Source organism: Jatropha curcas, chromosome 9, assembly GCF_041381405.1.
Source record: "Jatropha curcas cultivar XTBG-Jc1 chromosome 9, XTBG_Jcur_1.0, whole genome shotgun sequence".
Classification (NCBI taxonomy): domain Eukaryota; kingdom Viridiplantae; phylum Streptophyta; class Magnoliopsida; order Malpighiales; family Euphorbiaceae; genus Jatropha; species Jatropha curcas.
Window position 1 is genome coordinate 26995689 of NC_143159.1, and position 19488 is coordinate 27015176.

The 19488-nt window shown below is 34.9% G+C and overlaps 3 protein-coding genes across 10 annotated transcripts; 1 reads left to right on the top strand and 2 right to left on the bottom strand.

Annotated features, from left to right (window-relative positions):
- Nucleotides 1-1272: 1272 nt before the first annotated feature.
- On the bottom strand, nucleotides 1273-9000 carry LOC105640764 (PHD finger transcription factor; the record flags this gene model as incomplete). The annotated part of the gene is given in 9 exon segments (XM_012225162.4): nucleotides 1273-1417; nucleotides 1502-1709; nucleotides 2238-2337; nucleotides 2462-2548; nucleotides 3648-3892; nucleotides 5073-5161; nucleotides 5259-5391; nucleotides 5549-8131; nucleotides 8660-9000. Coding segments are annotated over 9 exon segments (3689 nt in total), but the record flags the coding sequence as incomplete, so codon positions are not given.
- A 1419-nt stretch (nucleotides 9001-10419) lies between these two features.
- On the bottom strand, nucleotides 10420-15073 carry LOC105639654 (uncharacterized). Its single transcript, XM_012223777.4, has 10 exons — nucleotides 14748-15073; nucleotides 14519-14664; nucleotides 13709-14030; nucleotides 13057-13308; nucleotides 12686-12961; nucleotides 12343-12591; nucleotides 11993-12247; nucleotides 11566-11815; nucleotides 11016-11059; nucleotides 10420-10813 (listed from the first exon to the last, which is right to left on the bottom strand). The coding sequence occupies exons 1-9, from the start codon at nucleotides 15071-15073 to the stop codon at nucleotides 11042-11044; spliced, it is 2094 nt and encodes a 697-aa protein (XP_012079167.1). The 3' UTR covers nucleotides 10420-10813; nucleotides 11016-11041.
- A 184-nt stretch (nucleotides 15074-15257) lies between these two features.
- On the top strand, nucleotides 15258-19456 carry LOC105639636 (tetratricopeptide repeat (TPR)-containing protein). 8 transcript variants are annotated; one of them, XM_089725862.1, is made up of 7 exons: nucleotides 15258-15686; nucleotides 15795-15844; nucleotides 16004-16091; nucleotides 16773-16889; nucleotides 17007-17134; nucleotides 18904-19012; nucleotides 19136-19456. In XM_089725862.1, exons 1-5 carry the CDS (start codon nucleotides 15258-15260, stop codon nucleotides 17067-17069), a joined length of 747 nt encoding a protein of 248 aa, XP_089581988.1. In that variant the 3' UTR covers nucleotides 17070-17134; nucleotides 18904-19012; nucleotides 19136-19456. The 8 variants fall into 8 exon arrangements, with proteins under 8 accessions (XP_089581988.1, XP_089581983.1, XP_089581986.1 ...); XM_089725857.1 differs by having other exon boundaries at nucleotides 17007-19012; XM_089725860.1 differs by having other exon boundaries at nucleotides 18527-19456.
- The last annotated feature ends 32 nt before the right edge of the window (nucleotides 19457-19488 follow it).

Below are 19488 nucleotides of genomic sequence, written 5' to 3' on the forward strand. Positions count from 1 at the left end.
TATATATAAATTATAATTTTTTCATTAATTAATTATTATTTATAATAACTTTTTTAATCGCATGTAACTAAAATTATATTTTTACTAATAGTGTACAAAATTATAATTAATCAGTGATTTTGGTTATAACTGAACCTCGCCGGTTATATTTGTGTTTCGTATTAATTTAATTCAATTCGGTTATTATTCTAGAAGTTCTAAAAAATTTCAATTAATTGAAATTCATCTTAGTTTGGTTTAGTTAATCAAATATTACCCCTAATAACTGAAGTTCTTACATCTTTCATTCATCTCTTTCTCTCTCCCTCTCACAAACACACACAAAAATTCAAGCTAATTTATGAGTATAGTTATTCATGTGCTCAAACATCACAGTATATAGCCTAGTATTTGGAGGATAATAAGCCTTTCACTTCTGAATATGTTATGAGCTTTGTTTTGTACTCGACAAGAACTATAAACAAAGCATCCTACAATAGCAGGTCATAGGGAGGTATGATGTAGTCAGCATTCCTCCTGCCTTTGCAGAGAGTCTGTTTCTATAGCTCGAACTCATGACCTCCAGGTCACATGTAAAATAATTTACCATTATACTGGAGCCACCCCCCTTAACAAGAACCACAATGTTACATAAAATTGTCGATCAAGCTTCATCAATCTTTATATTGGAGAATATTCAAGCAATTCATATAACTGTCTATGCAAAAGCATGTAGACATAACAATGAAGTCTAAGCTACAATTTATTGAAGGAATTAAGTATCAGGTAGTCAAGTATAAATTAACTGGACACAAATAATACTGGTTATAAACAAATTATGATATTATTACTATCTAAGATCAAGCTTTAAAATCTGCATATCTTGCTATTAAATGAAATTAGAGTCCTCAATTCATCCTATAAGTGTCGGAAAAAAAAAAACGTTAACAAACAGGCCTAAAAATTAAGCAGTTACTAATTTTTGCATGAGTTATCAAAGTCTTTTCTACAGTAGTTTCATGAATAAATATAGCCAGAGTGCCACTACCCTTTCTAAATACATTAGAGTTAATTAATCACATTTACATGCAAGATTTGGACATTAAGAGCTTTCAAACAAGAACTTTCTCAGTGACACCTTTCTTTCTAGTTTCATACCTCAGTTAACCACAAAGTTTTACTAGTATTTTTTTGCATAGGAGAAAATAATTTAAATCGTTGAATTTTGTTTCTCTTTTTCTTTCTTTGTTGAATTTCTATTTCTATATAACTTAAGTGAGAAAAAGCACATACTCTTTTTGTCCTTGTTCTTTAATTCCACCATTCATTCGATCGGCTTCAAATGCAGCAGAGATGGCCCTAGATCCATCAAGATCAATAGTGTGAGCACTTCCACTAGCATCATTGTGGTGTCCAGGTTGGACTTCTACAAAATGGACTACAGAAACACGTTGACAGTTAATATGACAAGACCAGTAATTTATTTACTCCAAAGAATGCAACTTGAGCATACAAAAAAAACCTCTTGAAGTGCTTGATTCAGAACAGGGAATCTCTATTAAGAGCTTGTGACACATTATAGTATCCTGGAAATCCAAGAAAGTGTAATCTAAAAACTTTGATCTCTCTGAGTCTGTCATTTTTGTAAACCCAAATGAACCGGTCCATGCAGGTAAGACACTGGGAACAGCAGGCAAAATGAGCCTCTCAACTCCTAATTCCATGAGCTTCTGAGGAAACAAAAAGAGAAAAGGACACAGTGAGAATTTTCCAGAAAAGGAAAATTCAACATAATAGATCCCTAGGATATTTTTGGTTTATTCTTACATATAAAACCCATTCCCTATCCCTAAGACAAGGCCTCTTCCTAGGATATGCATAATTTCCATTTTATAATACTTATCTTAGTGTGTCATCAGGTTAAACTCTATACCTGATTGAGATCTGGCTACCTCAAAACCAAAACAATACTTCAATTGTCCCAAATCTTGAGTTTGGAACTAACTCTGCAGGAACAATTTGTACTGCTGTGTGCCAATTGGCTACAACAGAATCATTCTACTCCTACTAGCTGAAATGATGACAAATTTCAGCCACTATAGTTTGATAAAATCTTTGTAAGATGCATATCCATGAAATTTTGCATATAGTTAGAGGTAAAACACTTGAGCCAAATAAGGATCCTCACAAAGAATGCAAAAAAAGAAAAAAAAAAAATCCCAGCCTACAAACTCTCTTGTATAAGGACAGATGTTTACCTTTTCCAGAATATCTATTAATATACGACACATTCCAAGTCGACGATACTGAAATCTAGTACCAACAAGTGGTATTTCCGCCACCTTCTCGCCATAGACCCTTGAACAGGAAATAAAATTTTCATGTTCCCATTATCTAACATAAAACATAAAAAAGCTCAAGAAAGATCTTTGCACCCATGAAATTTATCATTTTTAAGAGAAAGAGAAACAACAAAACTTACCTTACAGTAGCCACAGTAATAAATTCATCATCCTTCTGCAGAAGTACTGTGTAGAATCCTCGAAAGTTCAGACGGTTAAGTTTTGACCTGAAAAGTTGAAACAACAAGAATCAAACTGTAAGCAACAACATTGTCGCCCAAGGACCAAAATGCATAAAAGAAGTATCATTTAAATATAATTGCAAAAGTGGTGCAGCGAAGGATAATGATTTCAGCACACTAGCTATAGGTTCTTAAAGCCAATGACATGTTAAAGTCCCAGCAACTCAGGTGTTTCTAAAACTTCTCAGATCTCCTAAAATCCTCTGAATACCGATGTGGAAGACCTGAAACTTCATAGAAGTAACAGGAACTGCAGTTAACTCCTGCTTCCAATTCCTAAGGAAATCAATGTCCTCATAATAGGACTTTCCTACTGAATTTGTAAAGCTGACGTGTGGCAGCCATAAAAACTACCCAACTTGAAAGGGTCTTGCCAGGATCAATATAACATAAACGCAGATCCAATCCATAATTTGAAAATAAACACAGCACAATTCAACTCTTTCCAGCTTTTGTTATGAGACGGTTGAAAGTTAGCAACGCAACAATATATTATGTTCAAATATTAAAATCCCAACAAAATAAAAATTAATTGACTAATAGCTTATTCAGAACAAATCCCATTACAAATAAGAACAACTGCAAAGCAAATTGAGACCAGCTTAGGTTTAGGGGTGGCAGAAAATGGGCCTAAATCAAGATTTTGAGTACACAAACCCACCAACACCCAAGCCATCACATAGAAAGGAAAATTGGCTATCAGCTGCCACCAGTAATAGGAACGACGCGTCCTAATTTAAAAGATAATGATAATGAAATATGAATTACAATGCACAGGGAAAACCCACAAGGTCGAAAAAAGAGAGGATAAAAAGAGGGAAAAAAAGGAATAATTTTCTTCAAAAAGAAAAATAAAGGGAGATTGGAAGTGGGAAGAAAATTTTCTGCTCTAAATAGCCAGTCCTCCTCTGCACCTTTTTCTATTTAGTCTTTCTTTCTCTCTCTCTCTCTCTCTCTCTCTTTTTTGTTTTTTTTTTTGTGTGTTTGTTAAGTTACTTCGAATGGAGCAAAATAAACAAAAAAAACTAAGTTCCTAACAGAAAGAGAAAGCTTTAAGAATAATTTGTGCTAAATAAGTTCTTACTCTTTGCTGAAAATAACATCTTTAAGAAGATCTCTCTTTGTGAGAGGTTCTTCGACGGGCTCAAAGCACTCATGCATCACATCGAGTGCAATATTGAGCTTGCTGTAGTTCTCAGTCAGGGCCTCAATATCAGGAGAATCAAGTTTAAAACCATCAGATTGGATGTGTTTTAACAATGTCCAAGTAAGGTTGTTTAAACCCACTGGAAGTGGTTTTCCAAGAAGCTTGTGGAGGCCCAGGAAAATCTGCAATAAACACAATCACTAACAATACATTGTAAAAGTGGCATCCTAAGGAAGAGTCAAGAAAAAATATGCATTTATGTTTCTCAGTTTCTGCACAAATTATTTTGGGCAAGTAACAAGCTAGGACATTAAATGTGCATGTTAGGCAAATGTTTTTACTCAATAGTCTCAAGGACTAACATGCTAATCGATACTGGCCAATCACCCTCATATGGATAACACAAAAAGTACAAAATGCTACCAAGAAAACTTGTCCAGACTAGTAACAATATGATAACAAAATTTTGCATATCCTCATGGAAAGCACTTTTTCATTTACTTTGATCATGTTATCAACATCATAAAGTTCCGAAAATTTAACTGAATCCTGCAACTGCAAATTGCAATAGTGACAGTGTAACTATAAAACACCAAAACCTTTAGGGATAAGTGCTTCCTTGTTGTCTATGCCAATGGATAGAGCCCTAAAGCTGAAGCGCATTAAATCTCCTCTAAAGTTAATTTTTTTTTCATTTTTACTTCTCTGTTTTCTCCATTTACCAATTGATAAGTCCTTGGTGTCACAACTGCTTCCACCCCATCAAAGACACTGAAAAGGCAATAGCCATGGGTATACAGTAATGGAGGAAAGACATTCTAGAAAGAGCAAACATTGTCTATCAATAGCTTCCTTTTAGTGAAACTGCGACAACCATAGAAATGGTAGAGTAAAAAGACTAGTACAGTTGATGACTTGGAGCCTGATAAGCACTTACTCTATCTGGGTCAAACTACATAGACTAAACATCCCCAATCATATCATTGTTGAAAGGATACATAGAACACTGGAATTTTCATCTTTGCCAATAATAGTATCAACAGAAGCATGTGCAAAACATCTCCCTTGCTAAATTTTAGGCGATGAAATGGACACTATCTCAATATAATTGGTATTGTCTCTAAGATTTGCACTCGTAAACAATTTTGGAACATTTTGAAAAATACTAAATGGAATAATTCACAAGATGTCAATATGAGTTTCCCAAAAGGATCATTAATAAGGCAAGTGATTCAAATCATAGTATAATACTTTAATTGGAGGGCAGGTGAAAAGCTTTCTGTTCTATAATCAAAAATCAATTAGAATAAGAATTGTTCGCAAACAAAGAGAAATATATCAAAAGAGGGAGATTTTTGGTACCACTCTACACTTTGTGCAACAAAACCAATTTTCTTTGGGAAAACATTTGAAGCTATCTTCTCCTTTAATCCTTAGGCATCCAACGTGATCTACAACAAATAGACAAGGGCACATATGAGATATTTCAAACATGTCAGCAGAATAAATTGAGTTATGAAACTAAGCTAAAACATGAAGTTGACAAACATTTTCGCTCGCATTGAGTACAAGTAAGAATATAATTATCATCCACACAAAGCGGAGTGTCTCTTTCTAGTTTGTTTTGGCCACAAATTTTACAACAGCATGATGGACAGAACCAATCTCCATCTGGAATGTCCTATGGAAATCCCAAAAGGAATAACAAAATGGAAAAGAAAATTAGTCAGATATCTTTAATAATATACTATGAACAATTACAAAGAGAAGAGAAAGAGAATAGGAAACTTGTAGAAATTTTGGGCAAGTAGTAAAATGAAAACAACTAAGTAACTTACCTCCATGCGGAGGCAAGTTTTGTGGAACGAGGAAGGACACTGATCACACAAAATTAGTTCACCACCATAGTGACAAACAGAACATATGTGATCATTTTCACCTTGATGAGAAGAGCCCTTCAACATTTCAGGTGACTCTGCTGCAAAATTCCTCATCTCATCATGTATTATTTGCATCTGACAATCTAACAGAGACCTTCCATCTTCCAAAAAGATGCTGGAAGTTGGTCTGCTGTATTTACCAGTAACATGTAGTTCAAAGTTGCTTAGAGTGTACACCTTCCCACAACAATTACACTTGATCCCATCACGAGTTATACGCCCTTCTGCAATTGGACGCCTACCCTTTATGCTACAGTAATGTACTCTAGCCCTCGGCAGCACAACATTATTATCTATCAACCAAGAAAGGACGGTTCGAGGCTTCAAATGTGAGGGAGTAGAAACCACTACCTGCTGCACTCTTTTGTGTGATCGAAGAACACAGTTAGTCTGACTACCATTTTTATTACTTCTTAATTTGAATAAACCTCTGGATTTTGTTCCTTTTCTCATCTTAGGGTGGAACCTTTGACCATCTGAATTGGCTTCTTGTTGATGTGAGAAAAAAGAAAGATGTAATCCTTCCTTTCTTTTCTTTTGGAATTGTCTAGTCCCTCCAAGTTTTAATTTTTGAGGCACCATAGTTTTCCTTAACCTCGATATACATGAAAAATCACTAGAAAAATTTTCAAGCTTCTGCGACCCCATTTTTCTCAAGGCAGAAGATATTTTCTCTGTGGCTGCCTGTGCCTTAACTACCTTGCTGACAGTTTTCCTTTCTAGTTGTGTAAATGTAGGGGAAGCTCCTCCATTCATAGAATATTTGCAGGCCATTCGAAGTGAATTAAACAATTTTCCGCTTGGTGATTCATAGTGCAACTCAAGCCTTCCATTGTGGGATACATACCTAAATTGCCATCCCAAAGCTGAGAGATGCCTTTTGGCTCTCAGTATCATTTCTTTCCTATCCCTTCTCGTAGGTCTCTTCCCAAATCCATGTTTAAACCACTGCACAGCTGCTTCAGGGCAATATTTGGGTTCAATAACAACAAAATCGGATTGAGAAGAGACCAGAGAGTCCTGATTCTGCGGCGACTGCTCAATAAGAAGACATGATGAATTACCAGGTAAACTGAAAAAACTTGTACCCTCATCTTGGGCAGTTGAAGAAGGTGAATTGAACAGAATTGTATCCTCATTTTGGGACATTGAAGGAAGAGTATCAGCATGAGATTTACTTAGACAAATACAGACCTGACGAAGAGAATAGTAGCAGACCCCATCAGGTGAGATGTAGCGAAGTTTAATAACACCACTTTGTCTCGAGTACTCTATTCTCCAATTCAGATGTAAGAGATGCTTCCTAACATCAACTATAGAGCTTTGAGGCATTCTTTTACCAAGTGCATATTTGATGACAGAATCTGGACAAAACTCAGCCCCCGGAACCAGTTGTGGGACAGCAGATAACCAATTGGATCTGATGCACATTGAACTCGAGTACTTTTCAGTAATCTTATCGGCATTGGAACTAGAGAAACCTTTCTCATTGTTCGTAGAAATAGTAACCGAAATTCCATCCTGGTTAGAAGGCAAGACCTGAGGCAACATGCACACTCTTTTTTCAGGGCATGATACTTTTGATTTAGTCAATAGATGCATATTTGACCCATTGTTCAATGAAAGAGATGCTAATTGCTTCTCATTATATAGTTGTTGAATGGAATTGGCATTAGAATATTTGGGATAAAACATATTGCTATTTGACATGTCTCCAACTGACACAGCATGATTTTGACCCCAAACTGCTTCAGGATATGTATTCGCATCATTAAAAGGTTTTGCACACTCCAACACCCCCTGCGCACCCTCCGTAAAGCCTACTTCCTCAAACAAATGCTTCATAAAAACTTTAAAATTATCATTAATTGCATCTGACACCAAATTTCTCCATGTATCTTTGTCTTTGGAAGTCCAATCAACAAGTTTCTGAAAATCCTTTTTCTCTCGCAAATCATACCAGAGTTGCTTTGTGGAAACAGGAACATAACATTCTTGCTCCAATTCCTCGATCAACTCCAAAAACAGCCATGTCCCACGATTCTGCCAAGTCCCAGTAACATCATTCCAATCCTGAGTAATCCTTATATAACCAATGTGCGAGACTAGTTCATCACCCAAATCAGGGAAAAAGATCTTCCTATCCTCTGAACCATCTTCATGATCAAAAACCACACCTTCCCACCAGCCTTCATTGTGCAAGACATCCACACACATTCCATTAGGGAGGTTCCATTTTTGAACGTTAAGCAGAGGCGGTAATGGCCTAATGTGTCCACGATAATTAACCATTGAGGTGGAGCAACTGTTCTCATCCACATGGTTTGGAACAAACACCTTATCAACGAGATGGTCAGACCCATCATCAACAAGTATATGATCGTATTTGACATCATAAATCACACCCTTGTCACAATTCTTACATCCATCAACTGTTCCCAGGTGCCATGAGCCCTGAAAACCATCTTCCTCACTCCTTACCTACGAAATTAATATTTTTAACGCTTTGAAAAATGGTAAGCAAACAAAACCCTTATTCCAATTTAACGGATAGCCAACTAACAAATTATGACTTTGTTAAACAACTAATGAATCAGTAAAAAAAGAAAAAAGAAAAGAAAAGAAAACCTTAATCAAAACCTGATATTCAAATAAAAAAGACAGCCTTACTGATCATGATTAATTTTCAGTTAATGGCTGATTAAAAGAACCAACTAACATTGTATAAAGGACATTTTTCTTTGTTACCATTTTAGAAATCAGACAACCTCTAATAAACCCTTGCATGCAAACCAAATAGAGCATAGAGGAGCAATATATAGCCAATAATAATGAGGTTAACAAATAAAATCACAATGCAGCTCTAATCAACTTGATAATTATCTTTGAAACCCTCAAATTGAATAAACAAAAAAAGGAAAGAAAATAAAAAGAAAGTAAGGGAGAAATCCCTCAAAAAAAGAAAACCCCAATAAATTATAATAAAGAAAGCCATAACAATGGCATTACCTCAACCTTGTCATCAATAGAAAACTTTATTCTTCTATTTATTTTGTAGTTTCTTGTTCTAACAGAGTAGTCTTCTTCTTCTTCAACGCCCAATGCCATTGAAGAGAAGATGAGATTCAGGAATTAGTATTTTTCTTTAGTTGTTTCTTAATAACAGACTTTGATTATAAAAAAAAAAAAAAAAAAAAAAAAAAAAAAAAAAAAGTAGAAATCGCAGAGGCGAAGAGTATCTTATAGCTTTCATTGGCGCTCTGTAACTCTGCCACTCTTCATTCTTTCTTCCCAAGTAAAAGGAGTCCTAAAAACTTTCTTCTTTCAGTTTTTTCAATTTTTAATTTGACCTTGTCTTTCCAGTATTTAATGAAATTAAATAATAATAAAGAAGAGCACCGATACACGGCGCGAATCGCACAAATGTATCGGGCTTTGTTTAATCAAATGGTGGGCCGTCGTTGTCAGTATTAGAAACTTTTGTACTATGTATGCTGAGGGCGTTTGATTGGAATTATCAAAAATTTAGAAGGGCAAAAGCGGTTTTTGGGACTGAAACGTAACTGAGGCTATAAACGTAAGCGTCATTTGAAGCAGTGTACTGTAGGGCATCCATATAATAATAGATAATAAAAAAAATTTTAATCCAATTAATAATAAATAATAGAAAAGATTTTATAATTAATTCAATTAAATTATAATAAAAATTAAAAAATTTATAAAAATGTTTAACAAAATGTATTAAAAATTAGAAAATTTCTAAAACATGAAATAATAAAAACACATAGTGCCAACTCAACTTTTTAAAATTATTTTTTGCTTCAAAATTTTATATATATATATATATATATATATATATATATATATATATATATATATATATATATATATATTCTATAAGATAGAATAAAATAATATTTTGCTTCAAAATAATATTTTGATTAAATATTCTTTTTTGTTTTCTATAAGATAGAATAAAAATACATATTTAAAAATATAATTTGAGAACGGATTTGATACTCTGTTTCTAATAATCCATTTCCGATCCGTTTCAAGACTTTCTGTAAATTTAGAAACGGATTTTTCGTTTCTAATACGTTCCTACTCCAATTCTAAATTACCCGCCTCATTTTTCCGGCAAACTTTGGCAACGTAATATTCCATTTCTAACAAATCTGTTGCTAATCCGTTTCTAAATTCAAAAAAGGATTTTGAGTGCAAATACGTTTTTAATCCGTTGCAACTTAATGGATTAATCCGTTTCTAAAAATCTGTTGCTATTTTTGGTTTGGCTATAGAAAGTATGAACATAACTCATTTACTTTTTTTTATTTTATCTATAGATATTATATTACAAAGTCATCAAACCCAACCAAATTATAAATGAACAGCGTGCTAATATATTTCTATTAATTTGTACTTACCGTAAATAATTGTATTAATTTACCTAAGGTGAGTAAAATTTGTATTCATTTATTTATCATTTCAAAGTTAAAAATTTAAAATATATATACAGCATGGTTCGATTTGATTTTATCGATTTTAACTCTAATCATTAACCAAACCAATAATTGGAAACCACAACAAACCAGTAATCTTTCAAATCATGATTTTGAATTGATTTAGACTGCAATTTATGAATAAACCTTTCCATTAAACAAGAATCTCAAACAAATGGATTTCATACATTTTATATAATTTTATGATTCTTTAAATAAAATTAATAAAATATTCGAATCCATTCTTAAAAAAAAAAACATGGAATGCGATACCAGCACCTAAAACCTTGTTTTTTATTTAGTTTCTATGTTCATCTCAAGCAGCACAAAATTAATTTTTTTCTTTTAGATAGTTTTCTATAAATCCTTACATAAAAATGGTGAACCAATTCCAGTAGTTTTCTAAAATTTTGCTGCTACTTTCATACTATATAGACACACACACCCCATAAGCTTTTACATTGGTTGGGCTAATGGAGTTAACAAAGAAAAAGAAACACCTTAGATCACTTTATTCCAAAAAGACAATCATTCTCAACCTTTGATACTTTCAGAAATTTTGAGTTCACCAGAGCCAAAAATGCAAGACATATCTGATTCTGCCGGAAAAATCGAAGTCGTCCCTTTCGCTAATCTGAATATACCATCCCTTGGACTCCCACAACTACATCAGACACATTGACAGAACATGTCAAGAATGTGAACTGGAGTTGATGCTACTCTCTATAAGAAATGCTAGGAAAGTACAGTGTGTTTTGTGGCTCATTTACAGAGATTCTTGCATGCATGAAAAATCTAAAGATCAAATCTGTGAAAACACTGGGGAAATATGATTAAGGAAAGAGAAAAGGGGTTATAGACAATACCATCAACACCAGATATTCCCAGGAATTTAAGACACCTCCTTTGCCTGCAACATAAAACATGAAAAAATAAAAACAAAAATAAATAGATTTCATCTTATGAGAGGAAAAGCTTTAATGGAACTCCATCAGCATTTTACTAAAATTTTTACATGTTTGATGAACTGATAGCCAACTGGATAATTTGATGAATTGATACAATACCAAGTTAGGCAATTAGTTATGCATCACTATGACAAGCATACAGATCCAGAAAATTATTTAACCAGGGATGTATTCGCACACACATCAATGAACAAAAGTAAAATACGTAATGCTAAGTTTGATATGAATGCTAAAGGGTAATTGTTGTTTCAAAACCTAGAAATTAACAGAACTGTCAGAAAAGGTAACTTCATATACCAAAAACATAATATGAATTTTCTCTAAAATTCATTGTAACAATTAATTATTTATGGAAGGTACTTTTTTTTTTTTTTTTTTTTTGTAGTACTTCAGTCCTAAAGCTATTTTTGACTGCTATATTGAAGAAAAGAAATTAGAAGAAAGCTACCTTTTCCCCAGGACCAGCAATTTTTCCATTTTGTTTCCCTGTTTCCAGCTTCTCCATGACTAATCCATATGTCCCAAGCCAAGATGAATTTTCATCAGCATCATTGTCTTCAACCTCCATAAAAGATCTTTCCTTTGATCCTTCCATATCCAAAGCCTCCCCATTCTCCTGAGTTCTAATCTTTTTCTTCTTCTTTTTCTTTTGAGAATGATTTGCATTAGCAGATTGGTCAGCAATATTGTCAACAACCCTGTACATATCACACAGCAAATTCTATGTCATTAAGGACAACAATTAAATCCATGAGGACAGACTCATGTTGATCAGGCTGGCTGCACAAGTAAATCACCCACTTTAAGTGCATAAATAGTTAAGATTTCTTCCAACCTAGTGGTATTAAAGGGTTGATAAGACAAGAAGAACTCACTTATCATTTTCAGCCCTCTTGCTATCTTCATCCATGGCAGTCATATCTTGATTTGATTGGTCAGCTTTTGTCTCACTTTGCTTGGCTTTATCCCATTTAAGACCTGTGCCAAAATAAACTTCATCTTCACTTCGAGCTTTAACCTTTTGCTCCTCTTTGGTTTGCTTTTGCTTTTTCTTTTTCTTCTTTGGCTTTATACCATTCTCTGAGCCTAGTTGAGCAGAAGATAGGACAAACTCATGTTGATCAGGCCGGCTGCACAAGCAAATCAACCACTTCAACTACATAAGTAGTTAAGATTTCATCCTACCTATGGGTCCTAAGGTGTTAATAAGTAGAGAAAAACTCACTTATCACTTCCAGTCGTCTTGTTATCTTCATCTATTACAGTCCTATCTTGGTTCAATCGGTCAGCTATTGTCTCGGTTTGCTTTGCTTTATCCCATTTAAGAACTGTGCCAAAGGAAGAATCATATTCACTTTCAGCTTTAAACTGTTCCTCCACTTTGGATTGCTTTTTCCTTTTCTTCTTTGGCTTTATACCATTCTCTGAGCCTAATTGAGCAGAAGTTAGGAGAGGCTCATGTTGATCAGGCTGGCTGCACACGTAAATCAACCACTTCAAGTAAATACATAGTTAAGATTCATCCAACCTATTGGCCTTAAAGTGTTAATAAGATGAGAGAGACTCACTTATCACTTTCAGTCCTGTTGTTATCTTCATCTATTACAGTTATACCTTGATTTGATTGGTCCGCTTTTGTCTCGCTTTCTTGATTTGGTTGACCAGCGTTTGTCTCACTTTGCTTCACTTCCCGTTTAAGAACAGTGCCAAAGAAATAATCTTCACTTTCAGCCTTAACCTGTTCCTCCACTTTGGATTGCTTTTTCCTTTTCTTCTTTGGCTTTACACCATCCTCTGAGCTTACTTGAGCAGAAGGTAGGAGAGACTCATGTTGATCAGGCTGGCTGCACGAGTAAATCAACCACTTCAAGTAAATACATAGTTAAGGTTTCATCCAACCTATTGATCTTAAAGTGTTGATCAGATGAGAAAAACTCACTTATAATTTTCAGTCCTCTTTTTATCTTCACATATTACAGTCGTATCTTGATTTGATTTATTAGCTGTTGTCTCACTTGGCTTGGCCTTGTCCCATTTAAGACCTGTGCCAGAGAAAAAATCATCTTCAATTCCAGCTTTAACCTGTTCCTCCTCTTTGATTTGCTTTTTCTTTTTCTTCTTTGGCTTTACACCACCATTCTCCAAGCCTATTTGAGCAGAAGATACAATAGATCCATGTTGATCAGGCTGGCTGCAGAAGTGAATTCAAGTGCAAACGCAGTTAAGAGCAAGTATACAACTCAAGCGCATGCCAGCTAACATGCAGAGAAAAACTTCATTAAGAGCATTTTACAATGAAAATCACAATATAATGCTTTCCTTGTTGCACGGTCCTTTCTAGCACATTGATAAAAGTTCCTAACAAATTCGGTTGATATTTTAAATAACTACATACTACACTATCCTTTCCCCAATGCTTTTAGATTGCTATCAACACAAGTGGATAGATTCAGAATGATTAACTATCATTTCCAAACTTTGCATGACCCTCAATAGATTTTTATTTACAAAATGAACCGTAGACCATATTATAATTAATAAAATTTGTGAACAGCATAAAGTTATTGCACCAACTTTTAGTCATACTGCACCTTTTCAGCTCACTATCTACAACAGCATCTGCTTTTCGTTCTGCCTCGTCTTCAACCTCCTTATTAATTGTCTCACCTGTTTCTTTCTTGGCATTTTCTTCTGCTTCTGATATACACCTTGCAGAAGATCTATAGAAGGGAGAAAGGAGAATCTCCTCTTCATCTTCATCCAGCCTTGGCATACAAGTGCCACCGTTGACAATAGCATTTTGCTGATAAGGGCACTCCTCATCAGACTGACCCTGTTGGTACTTCTTCCTAAGTCGTCTACGGCCGAACTTCTCATTCTTAGGTTTCCTTCTATGTGACATCTCCTCAAACACTGATGACATAGATGACCAAGAATTATGCATCGAAAACATCAGAATAAAATTTCTGAGCCAGTCATAAAAAATGTGGACAAAATCATTCTTCTAGGTAAAAGAAAGATGATCTCATTCTCACTCTTAAGCATCTAGCATTCAACAAATGCTGATCCGTAACAACTGAACAAGAGCAGCATAGAATAATTTACTGATAAGGTTAAGGACTCTATGAGCACAATTTAATTCAATATCACTTGTTATGTAAGGATAAATAAGAAAGAATGGGTACATTCAAAAAATTGCTACCCAATACTAAATTCAAACTTAACCGAAAATATTTGCAGAGAGAACAGAATTAAAGCCACTGGAGCAGTTGAATTCTATCTGTTTCTCAACTTATCATCACTTAATTAAAGAAATATCATTGTTTGACATAGGAAATGAATCAATTTCAAAAATCAAGAACAGAAAAATAATCATCCAGATGTAAAGTTTAAAACTTTACCTCCATCACTAGAAACAGGAGAATGTGTGGTAAACTCTGTATCACCATCATCAATAAAACTATCTTCATATTCATCTTCATCTTCATCACTAACATCATCAGATCTTTCTGTCTCTGTATTAGCAATATCTTCCCCAAAGGATTCACTAGTTGCTGTAAAGGAGAAACAAAACTATGTACACACAAGCAATGAATAAATTTAAAAAAAAAAAAAAAAAAAAAAGGATACGACTCGTCGTTGTGGCTGTAGTGGGCAGTTCTGGGTAGATAGTAACCAGTGAGATGAACACTTCGGGGACCAATGACTGAAAAAACAACTTCCTGAGGCTCGTCGAATTCTAAATTCAATTGACATGATTCTTGTCTTTGGGGAAACAAAGAGCAAAGGAAAACAGGACTCCTATTTCCTACATTACACTGAACCGTCACACTCTTTGATCCTACTTTACCACTACCTAACGTTGCCTGCGATATATGGAGTCTTCCTCTTCCATCGTTATCAGGTGACTGTGTAAATGGCTTTCCCGGTTTCACTTCCGTTCCCCAGAAAGCCATTGCCTTTGTTCTTCCTTTCTTTTCCGAACAACCAAATTTAAACCCTACCCGAGTATATGTAAACACCGCATTGATTACGCGTGTTTAAAGTTGGGTCGGTTTTGATTCGGGTTAACCCGACCCGAATGCAGTTAAAAGCTGTTGATTTTGATTTGCAAACTCTAGAACTAAGACAAACGGAGAAATGGCGGTAAGTAGTTACCAGTATGTGGTTTGGTTTCCATTGTCATCTTCTTTATCATCAACCAAGAAAAAATGGAAACTTGAAGCTGCCTCCGGTTCTACGGAAGAAATTAGGGTGTGTACAAACCGAAGTTGCCGTAGGCAAGGTTCCGTACAGACGTTACAAGTAATTAAAGATATCTCCCCTCCCAACATCTCTGTTAACTCATGCGGCTGCCTGGGCCGATGCGGTGCGGGTCCCAACGTAGTGCGTCTTCCTCAAGGGATAATTGTCGGACATTGCTCCACTGCTACTTCAGCCGCTCGCGTTACGGTTGGCCAAGATGATGCCGCAATCCGCAAGGCTTTAGATGCGCTTGCTTTAAGAAACAAAGCCCAGGCTGAAATTGATCAGGGCAATTTCTACCAGGCTGAACTCTTACTTTCACAGGTTAATTTCAATTTTAGCTTTTTTTTTTTTTTTTTTTTTTTTTTAACAGAAAGAATTATTCAAAATTGACTTATGGGATGGCATTGGCAATAATTTATAATGATGCAGGCTATAAATCATAAACCATTCAGTGGCCTCCATACTACATATAAATGCAGGTTTTTTTTGTGTGCTTCTTTATGTTTAGAGCTGAAATTTTGTTCTAAAGGTTTTTAATATTTGGCTTAGATTATGTCTATATAGCGTGTGCATCTCTTTATACAGGAAACAATTTATGTACTGGGCTTTACTTTTCTTTGGATTTTTTTGTTTGTCAGGTCTCTCGTGAGATTGGCAATGGGAAACTATACAGGGGCTCTTGAAGATGCGCAGGAAGCTTTGAATCTGTCTCCTCAATATCTTGAGGTGAGCTCAGTTGTTTTTTCAAATTTTAGATGTATGAAACTGTTTGTAGAACTAAATATCTCTGGGATTTGTCAGACTTACTGTCACTGTTACTAGTATATGTGTTTGGTAATAACAATGAAAAAGAGTGGAGATTATACTCAGAGGGCCAAGTATCCTCCTCCTAAACTAGGAAAGAAACGATCTTCCAATCATAGTGACTACATTCCTAGAATTTTTTTCTGCTCCTTTTTTGTGGGAAGTTTAACTGGTCAATTGGAGAAAAGTATTGTTCACAAAGTGCTTATTAGTTATCTTCCGTTGCAATCTATAAATCCAGATTATAGGATGGAAAATAACTTTCATTTGGTGGTGTTGCAAGAGGTTTGATTTTTCTTAATTTCTTTTAAAGGTATAAGCTACTTTCTTGCTCTCAGATATATGGAGAGCTTCTCTTTCTCTGCTGCTATCCATTTATGTTTTAGAGAGAAGATCACTACAGAATCCATACAATTCTTTTGGCGTACCGGGTGTGATGGGGAGAGAGGGGAGAGGACACATGCATAAATCATGGCTGCACGTTTCAAAACTATAATATGATTAGTCCTTCAGAGTGGAATGTGTTCAGGTGTATGTATGTATATCAGTTATTGGTATCAAATTGTTGTAAAGAAGATATATTAATGAATTCGTATTTAGCAGGCATATATGTGTGAAGGTGATGCTTTCATGGAAATGGAACAATATGATGCCGCTGAGAAGTCGTATTCAATGTGTTTGCAGATAGATCCTACTGTTCGGCGCTCCAAATCATTCAAGGTATCGTCCATTTCTAGGATCTCACAAATTTCCAGTTCTCTTTGTAAGTTAATCTCATAATTATGGGCAGGTCTTTCTTTGTTTTGTTTTAATTGACATGTTCCTACCTTTGTGCAGACTCGAGTTTCAAAGCTTCAGGAGAGACTAATTGCTGCAAGTATGTCACACAACCAGCAATAACAGTGACGTTTTGGATGCATGTGTATCAACAAACAAAGATTAAATCTTGTGTTTCCTCGTTCCAGGTTTGACTTTTCCACTAAAATATTTCCCGTCAACCTTCTAGGGATCGAGATAGATTTATTGTTTCTCATCAGAAATTATGATGCATGATAAGGTTTTATACACAGTTGATTGAAGATATGGATAAGCCATGTAAGGATTTCATGAAAAGAAGGGGAATCAGAATATGACCCTAGTACCTTGTTTAACTGATATTATACGCTGATTCTTGGTGTTATTGCCTACCTACTTCAAATACCAAGACTTTTCCCTGCCTGGCATTTTCACCATCACATGTGAATCTGAACTCTGAATAGATTCATGTTTATATGCCGAGATCAATAAAGTCAAATATTAGGCTTGCATATTGCTTATGCTTGATTGGCCCTCCTGTTCTTTACGTTCTTGAGAATTTATAGATTTTGGAAGACTAGAAACAACAAAATTTATTTCAAAGTGTAACGAACTGTTTCAGTTGATCTGCCTAGATCAACAAATTAATACTAGTTTGTTCTGCTGCTGCTATTATCTTATATATATTATACTGCTAGGTAGTGCCTCAAGGCATGTATGACTATATGATAAAGAATCTGCTGCTGCTGTGCTCCTGCTACTACACAGATTAGTGGAATGAGAAAACTAGTTGATGGTGCAAATTCATACTACTACTTTTAGTATTTTGTCAGGACCTGATTTTCAAATAACATGGATTCATTGTTATTGATTTGAGGTTTTTTGGATTTAAATGTAATTTTGCATTCTGTTGATTAGTTGTTTAGCTGAATTGACAAATGTTGTTTATAGTTGGCATATGAGTTGGCAAGTAGTGAGCTTATGTGTCCTTCATGCAGAATTAATAAAATAATGACTTGTAAAGTGAATAACAGTGTATCGAAGATTAATTAAATAGTATCTTTCTTATCTTTTCTCTCCCTTCTACCTAAATCTCTCCTTCTTCTTTTCCCTACTCTGTTCTTCTACCTAAATCCCTGGATTAGGCTTTGCATGACTGGCAAGCCTTACACATTTTCTGGTTCTCTTGTAAAATTGAATTAAATAAATTTAATGTACTCTATAGCATTTCCAACTTCCAAGTACCATAATGCAATCATGAACATAACGTAAAATAAGCAATTGTTGTATACAAATACCTAAAATAGCGATCAAGCTGAAAGGTAGAGTGAGAAACACCCTTCTCCCCTCTTCCTCTTTTCTGCGTGTGTTGGAGGAATTGTGTTGTAGATTTAGAGTCCCTTCTTATTTATACTTCGGGCCTTCAGATAAACTTAAGCGGGGAATAAGGGGAAAAAAGAGAAGAAAACATTCTCCTAAAGATTAAAAAGGGACTTACAAGATTAGGTTTGCCTAAAAACAAATTCTAATTATAAAGGATTTTGCATATTGGATGAATGCAGGTACGTTAAATATACTAGGTGGGACAAGTACATACTTGCAATTAATTTTGACCTGCATTGTGTATGAAGCATTTGTCTACCCACCTGATAATTTCTCTCCAAATTTTAATGGTCCTCTTCAACATTGGGGAAGCATTGGAAGTGGAGACCAACAAATGCAAATTATGGCCTGGGACGAAAATATAAACAAAGTATATGAAGGAAGAAAAAATGTTCATGATTGCTGTAATTTAATCCATGCACACTTCCACATGAATGTTCTTAAGCATTGATTATATGCACGCACTTGTACAACACAACATTCAACCGTACTAGGATGTGGCATTGACATCTTTGTTGTTTGGATGTTATATATAAGCATTGATTTGATGACACAGGAGTCAACATTTGCTGCAGCAGACTTCAAGAAGATATCATATAAATGATGGGTAAATTTACAATACTACAAATGTTTCAGGATATGAAGGTCATGTTTGACTATTCATGGTAACTTGAGAATCAGTGAAAATTTAAGGGATGTATATTAAGTTTTGTTGAACTAATAATTCATGTGTGTATTTATAATTGCCATTGACATCACCAACATGGAAATCTTTTGATTGGACCCAGTTGGAGGAAATCATGAGGAGTGTCCAGATTGATGTCTACACAACTGTGGGTTGTGCCTCTTGCATGAAGAATGTTGGTGTCCTGTATATAGCAAGAAGTTTTGAGTATAACTGTACCGTAGAATGGGTGAGCTTTAAGAGTCATTCTTTTTCTTTGATTTCTTATCATATGGAATAATGTGTTCTATATGGTTGTTAGAAACTGTAATGAAGTGTGTATTCGACACTGTAGTAAGGTTTGGAGGATCACAATGTCGAATGCTTATATGCATAGTTGATCAATGAACATTTGTGTACATTATAGAATGAACTGAGTGTTGCAGACTTGGTCCAAACGTATTTTAGGCTATTATT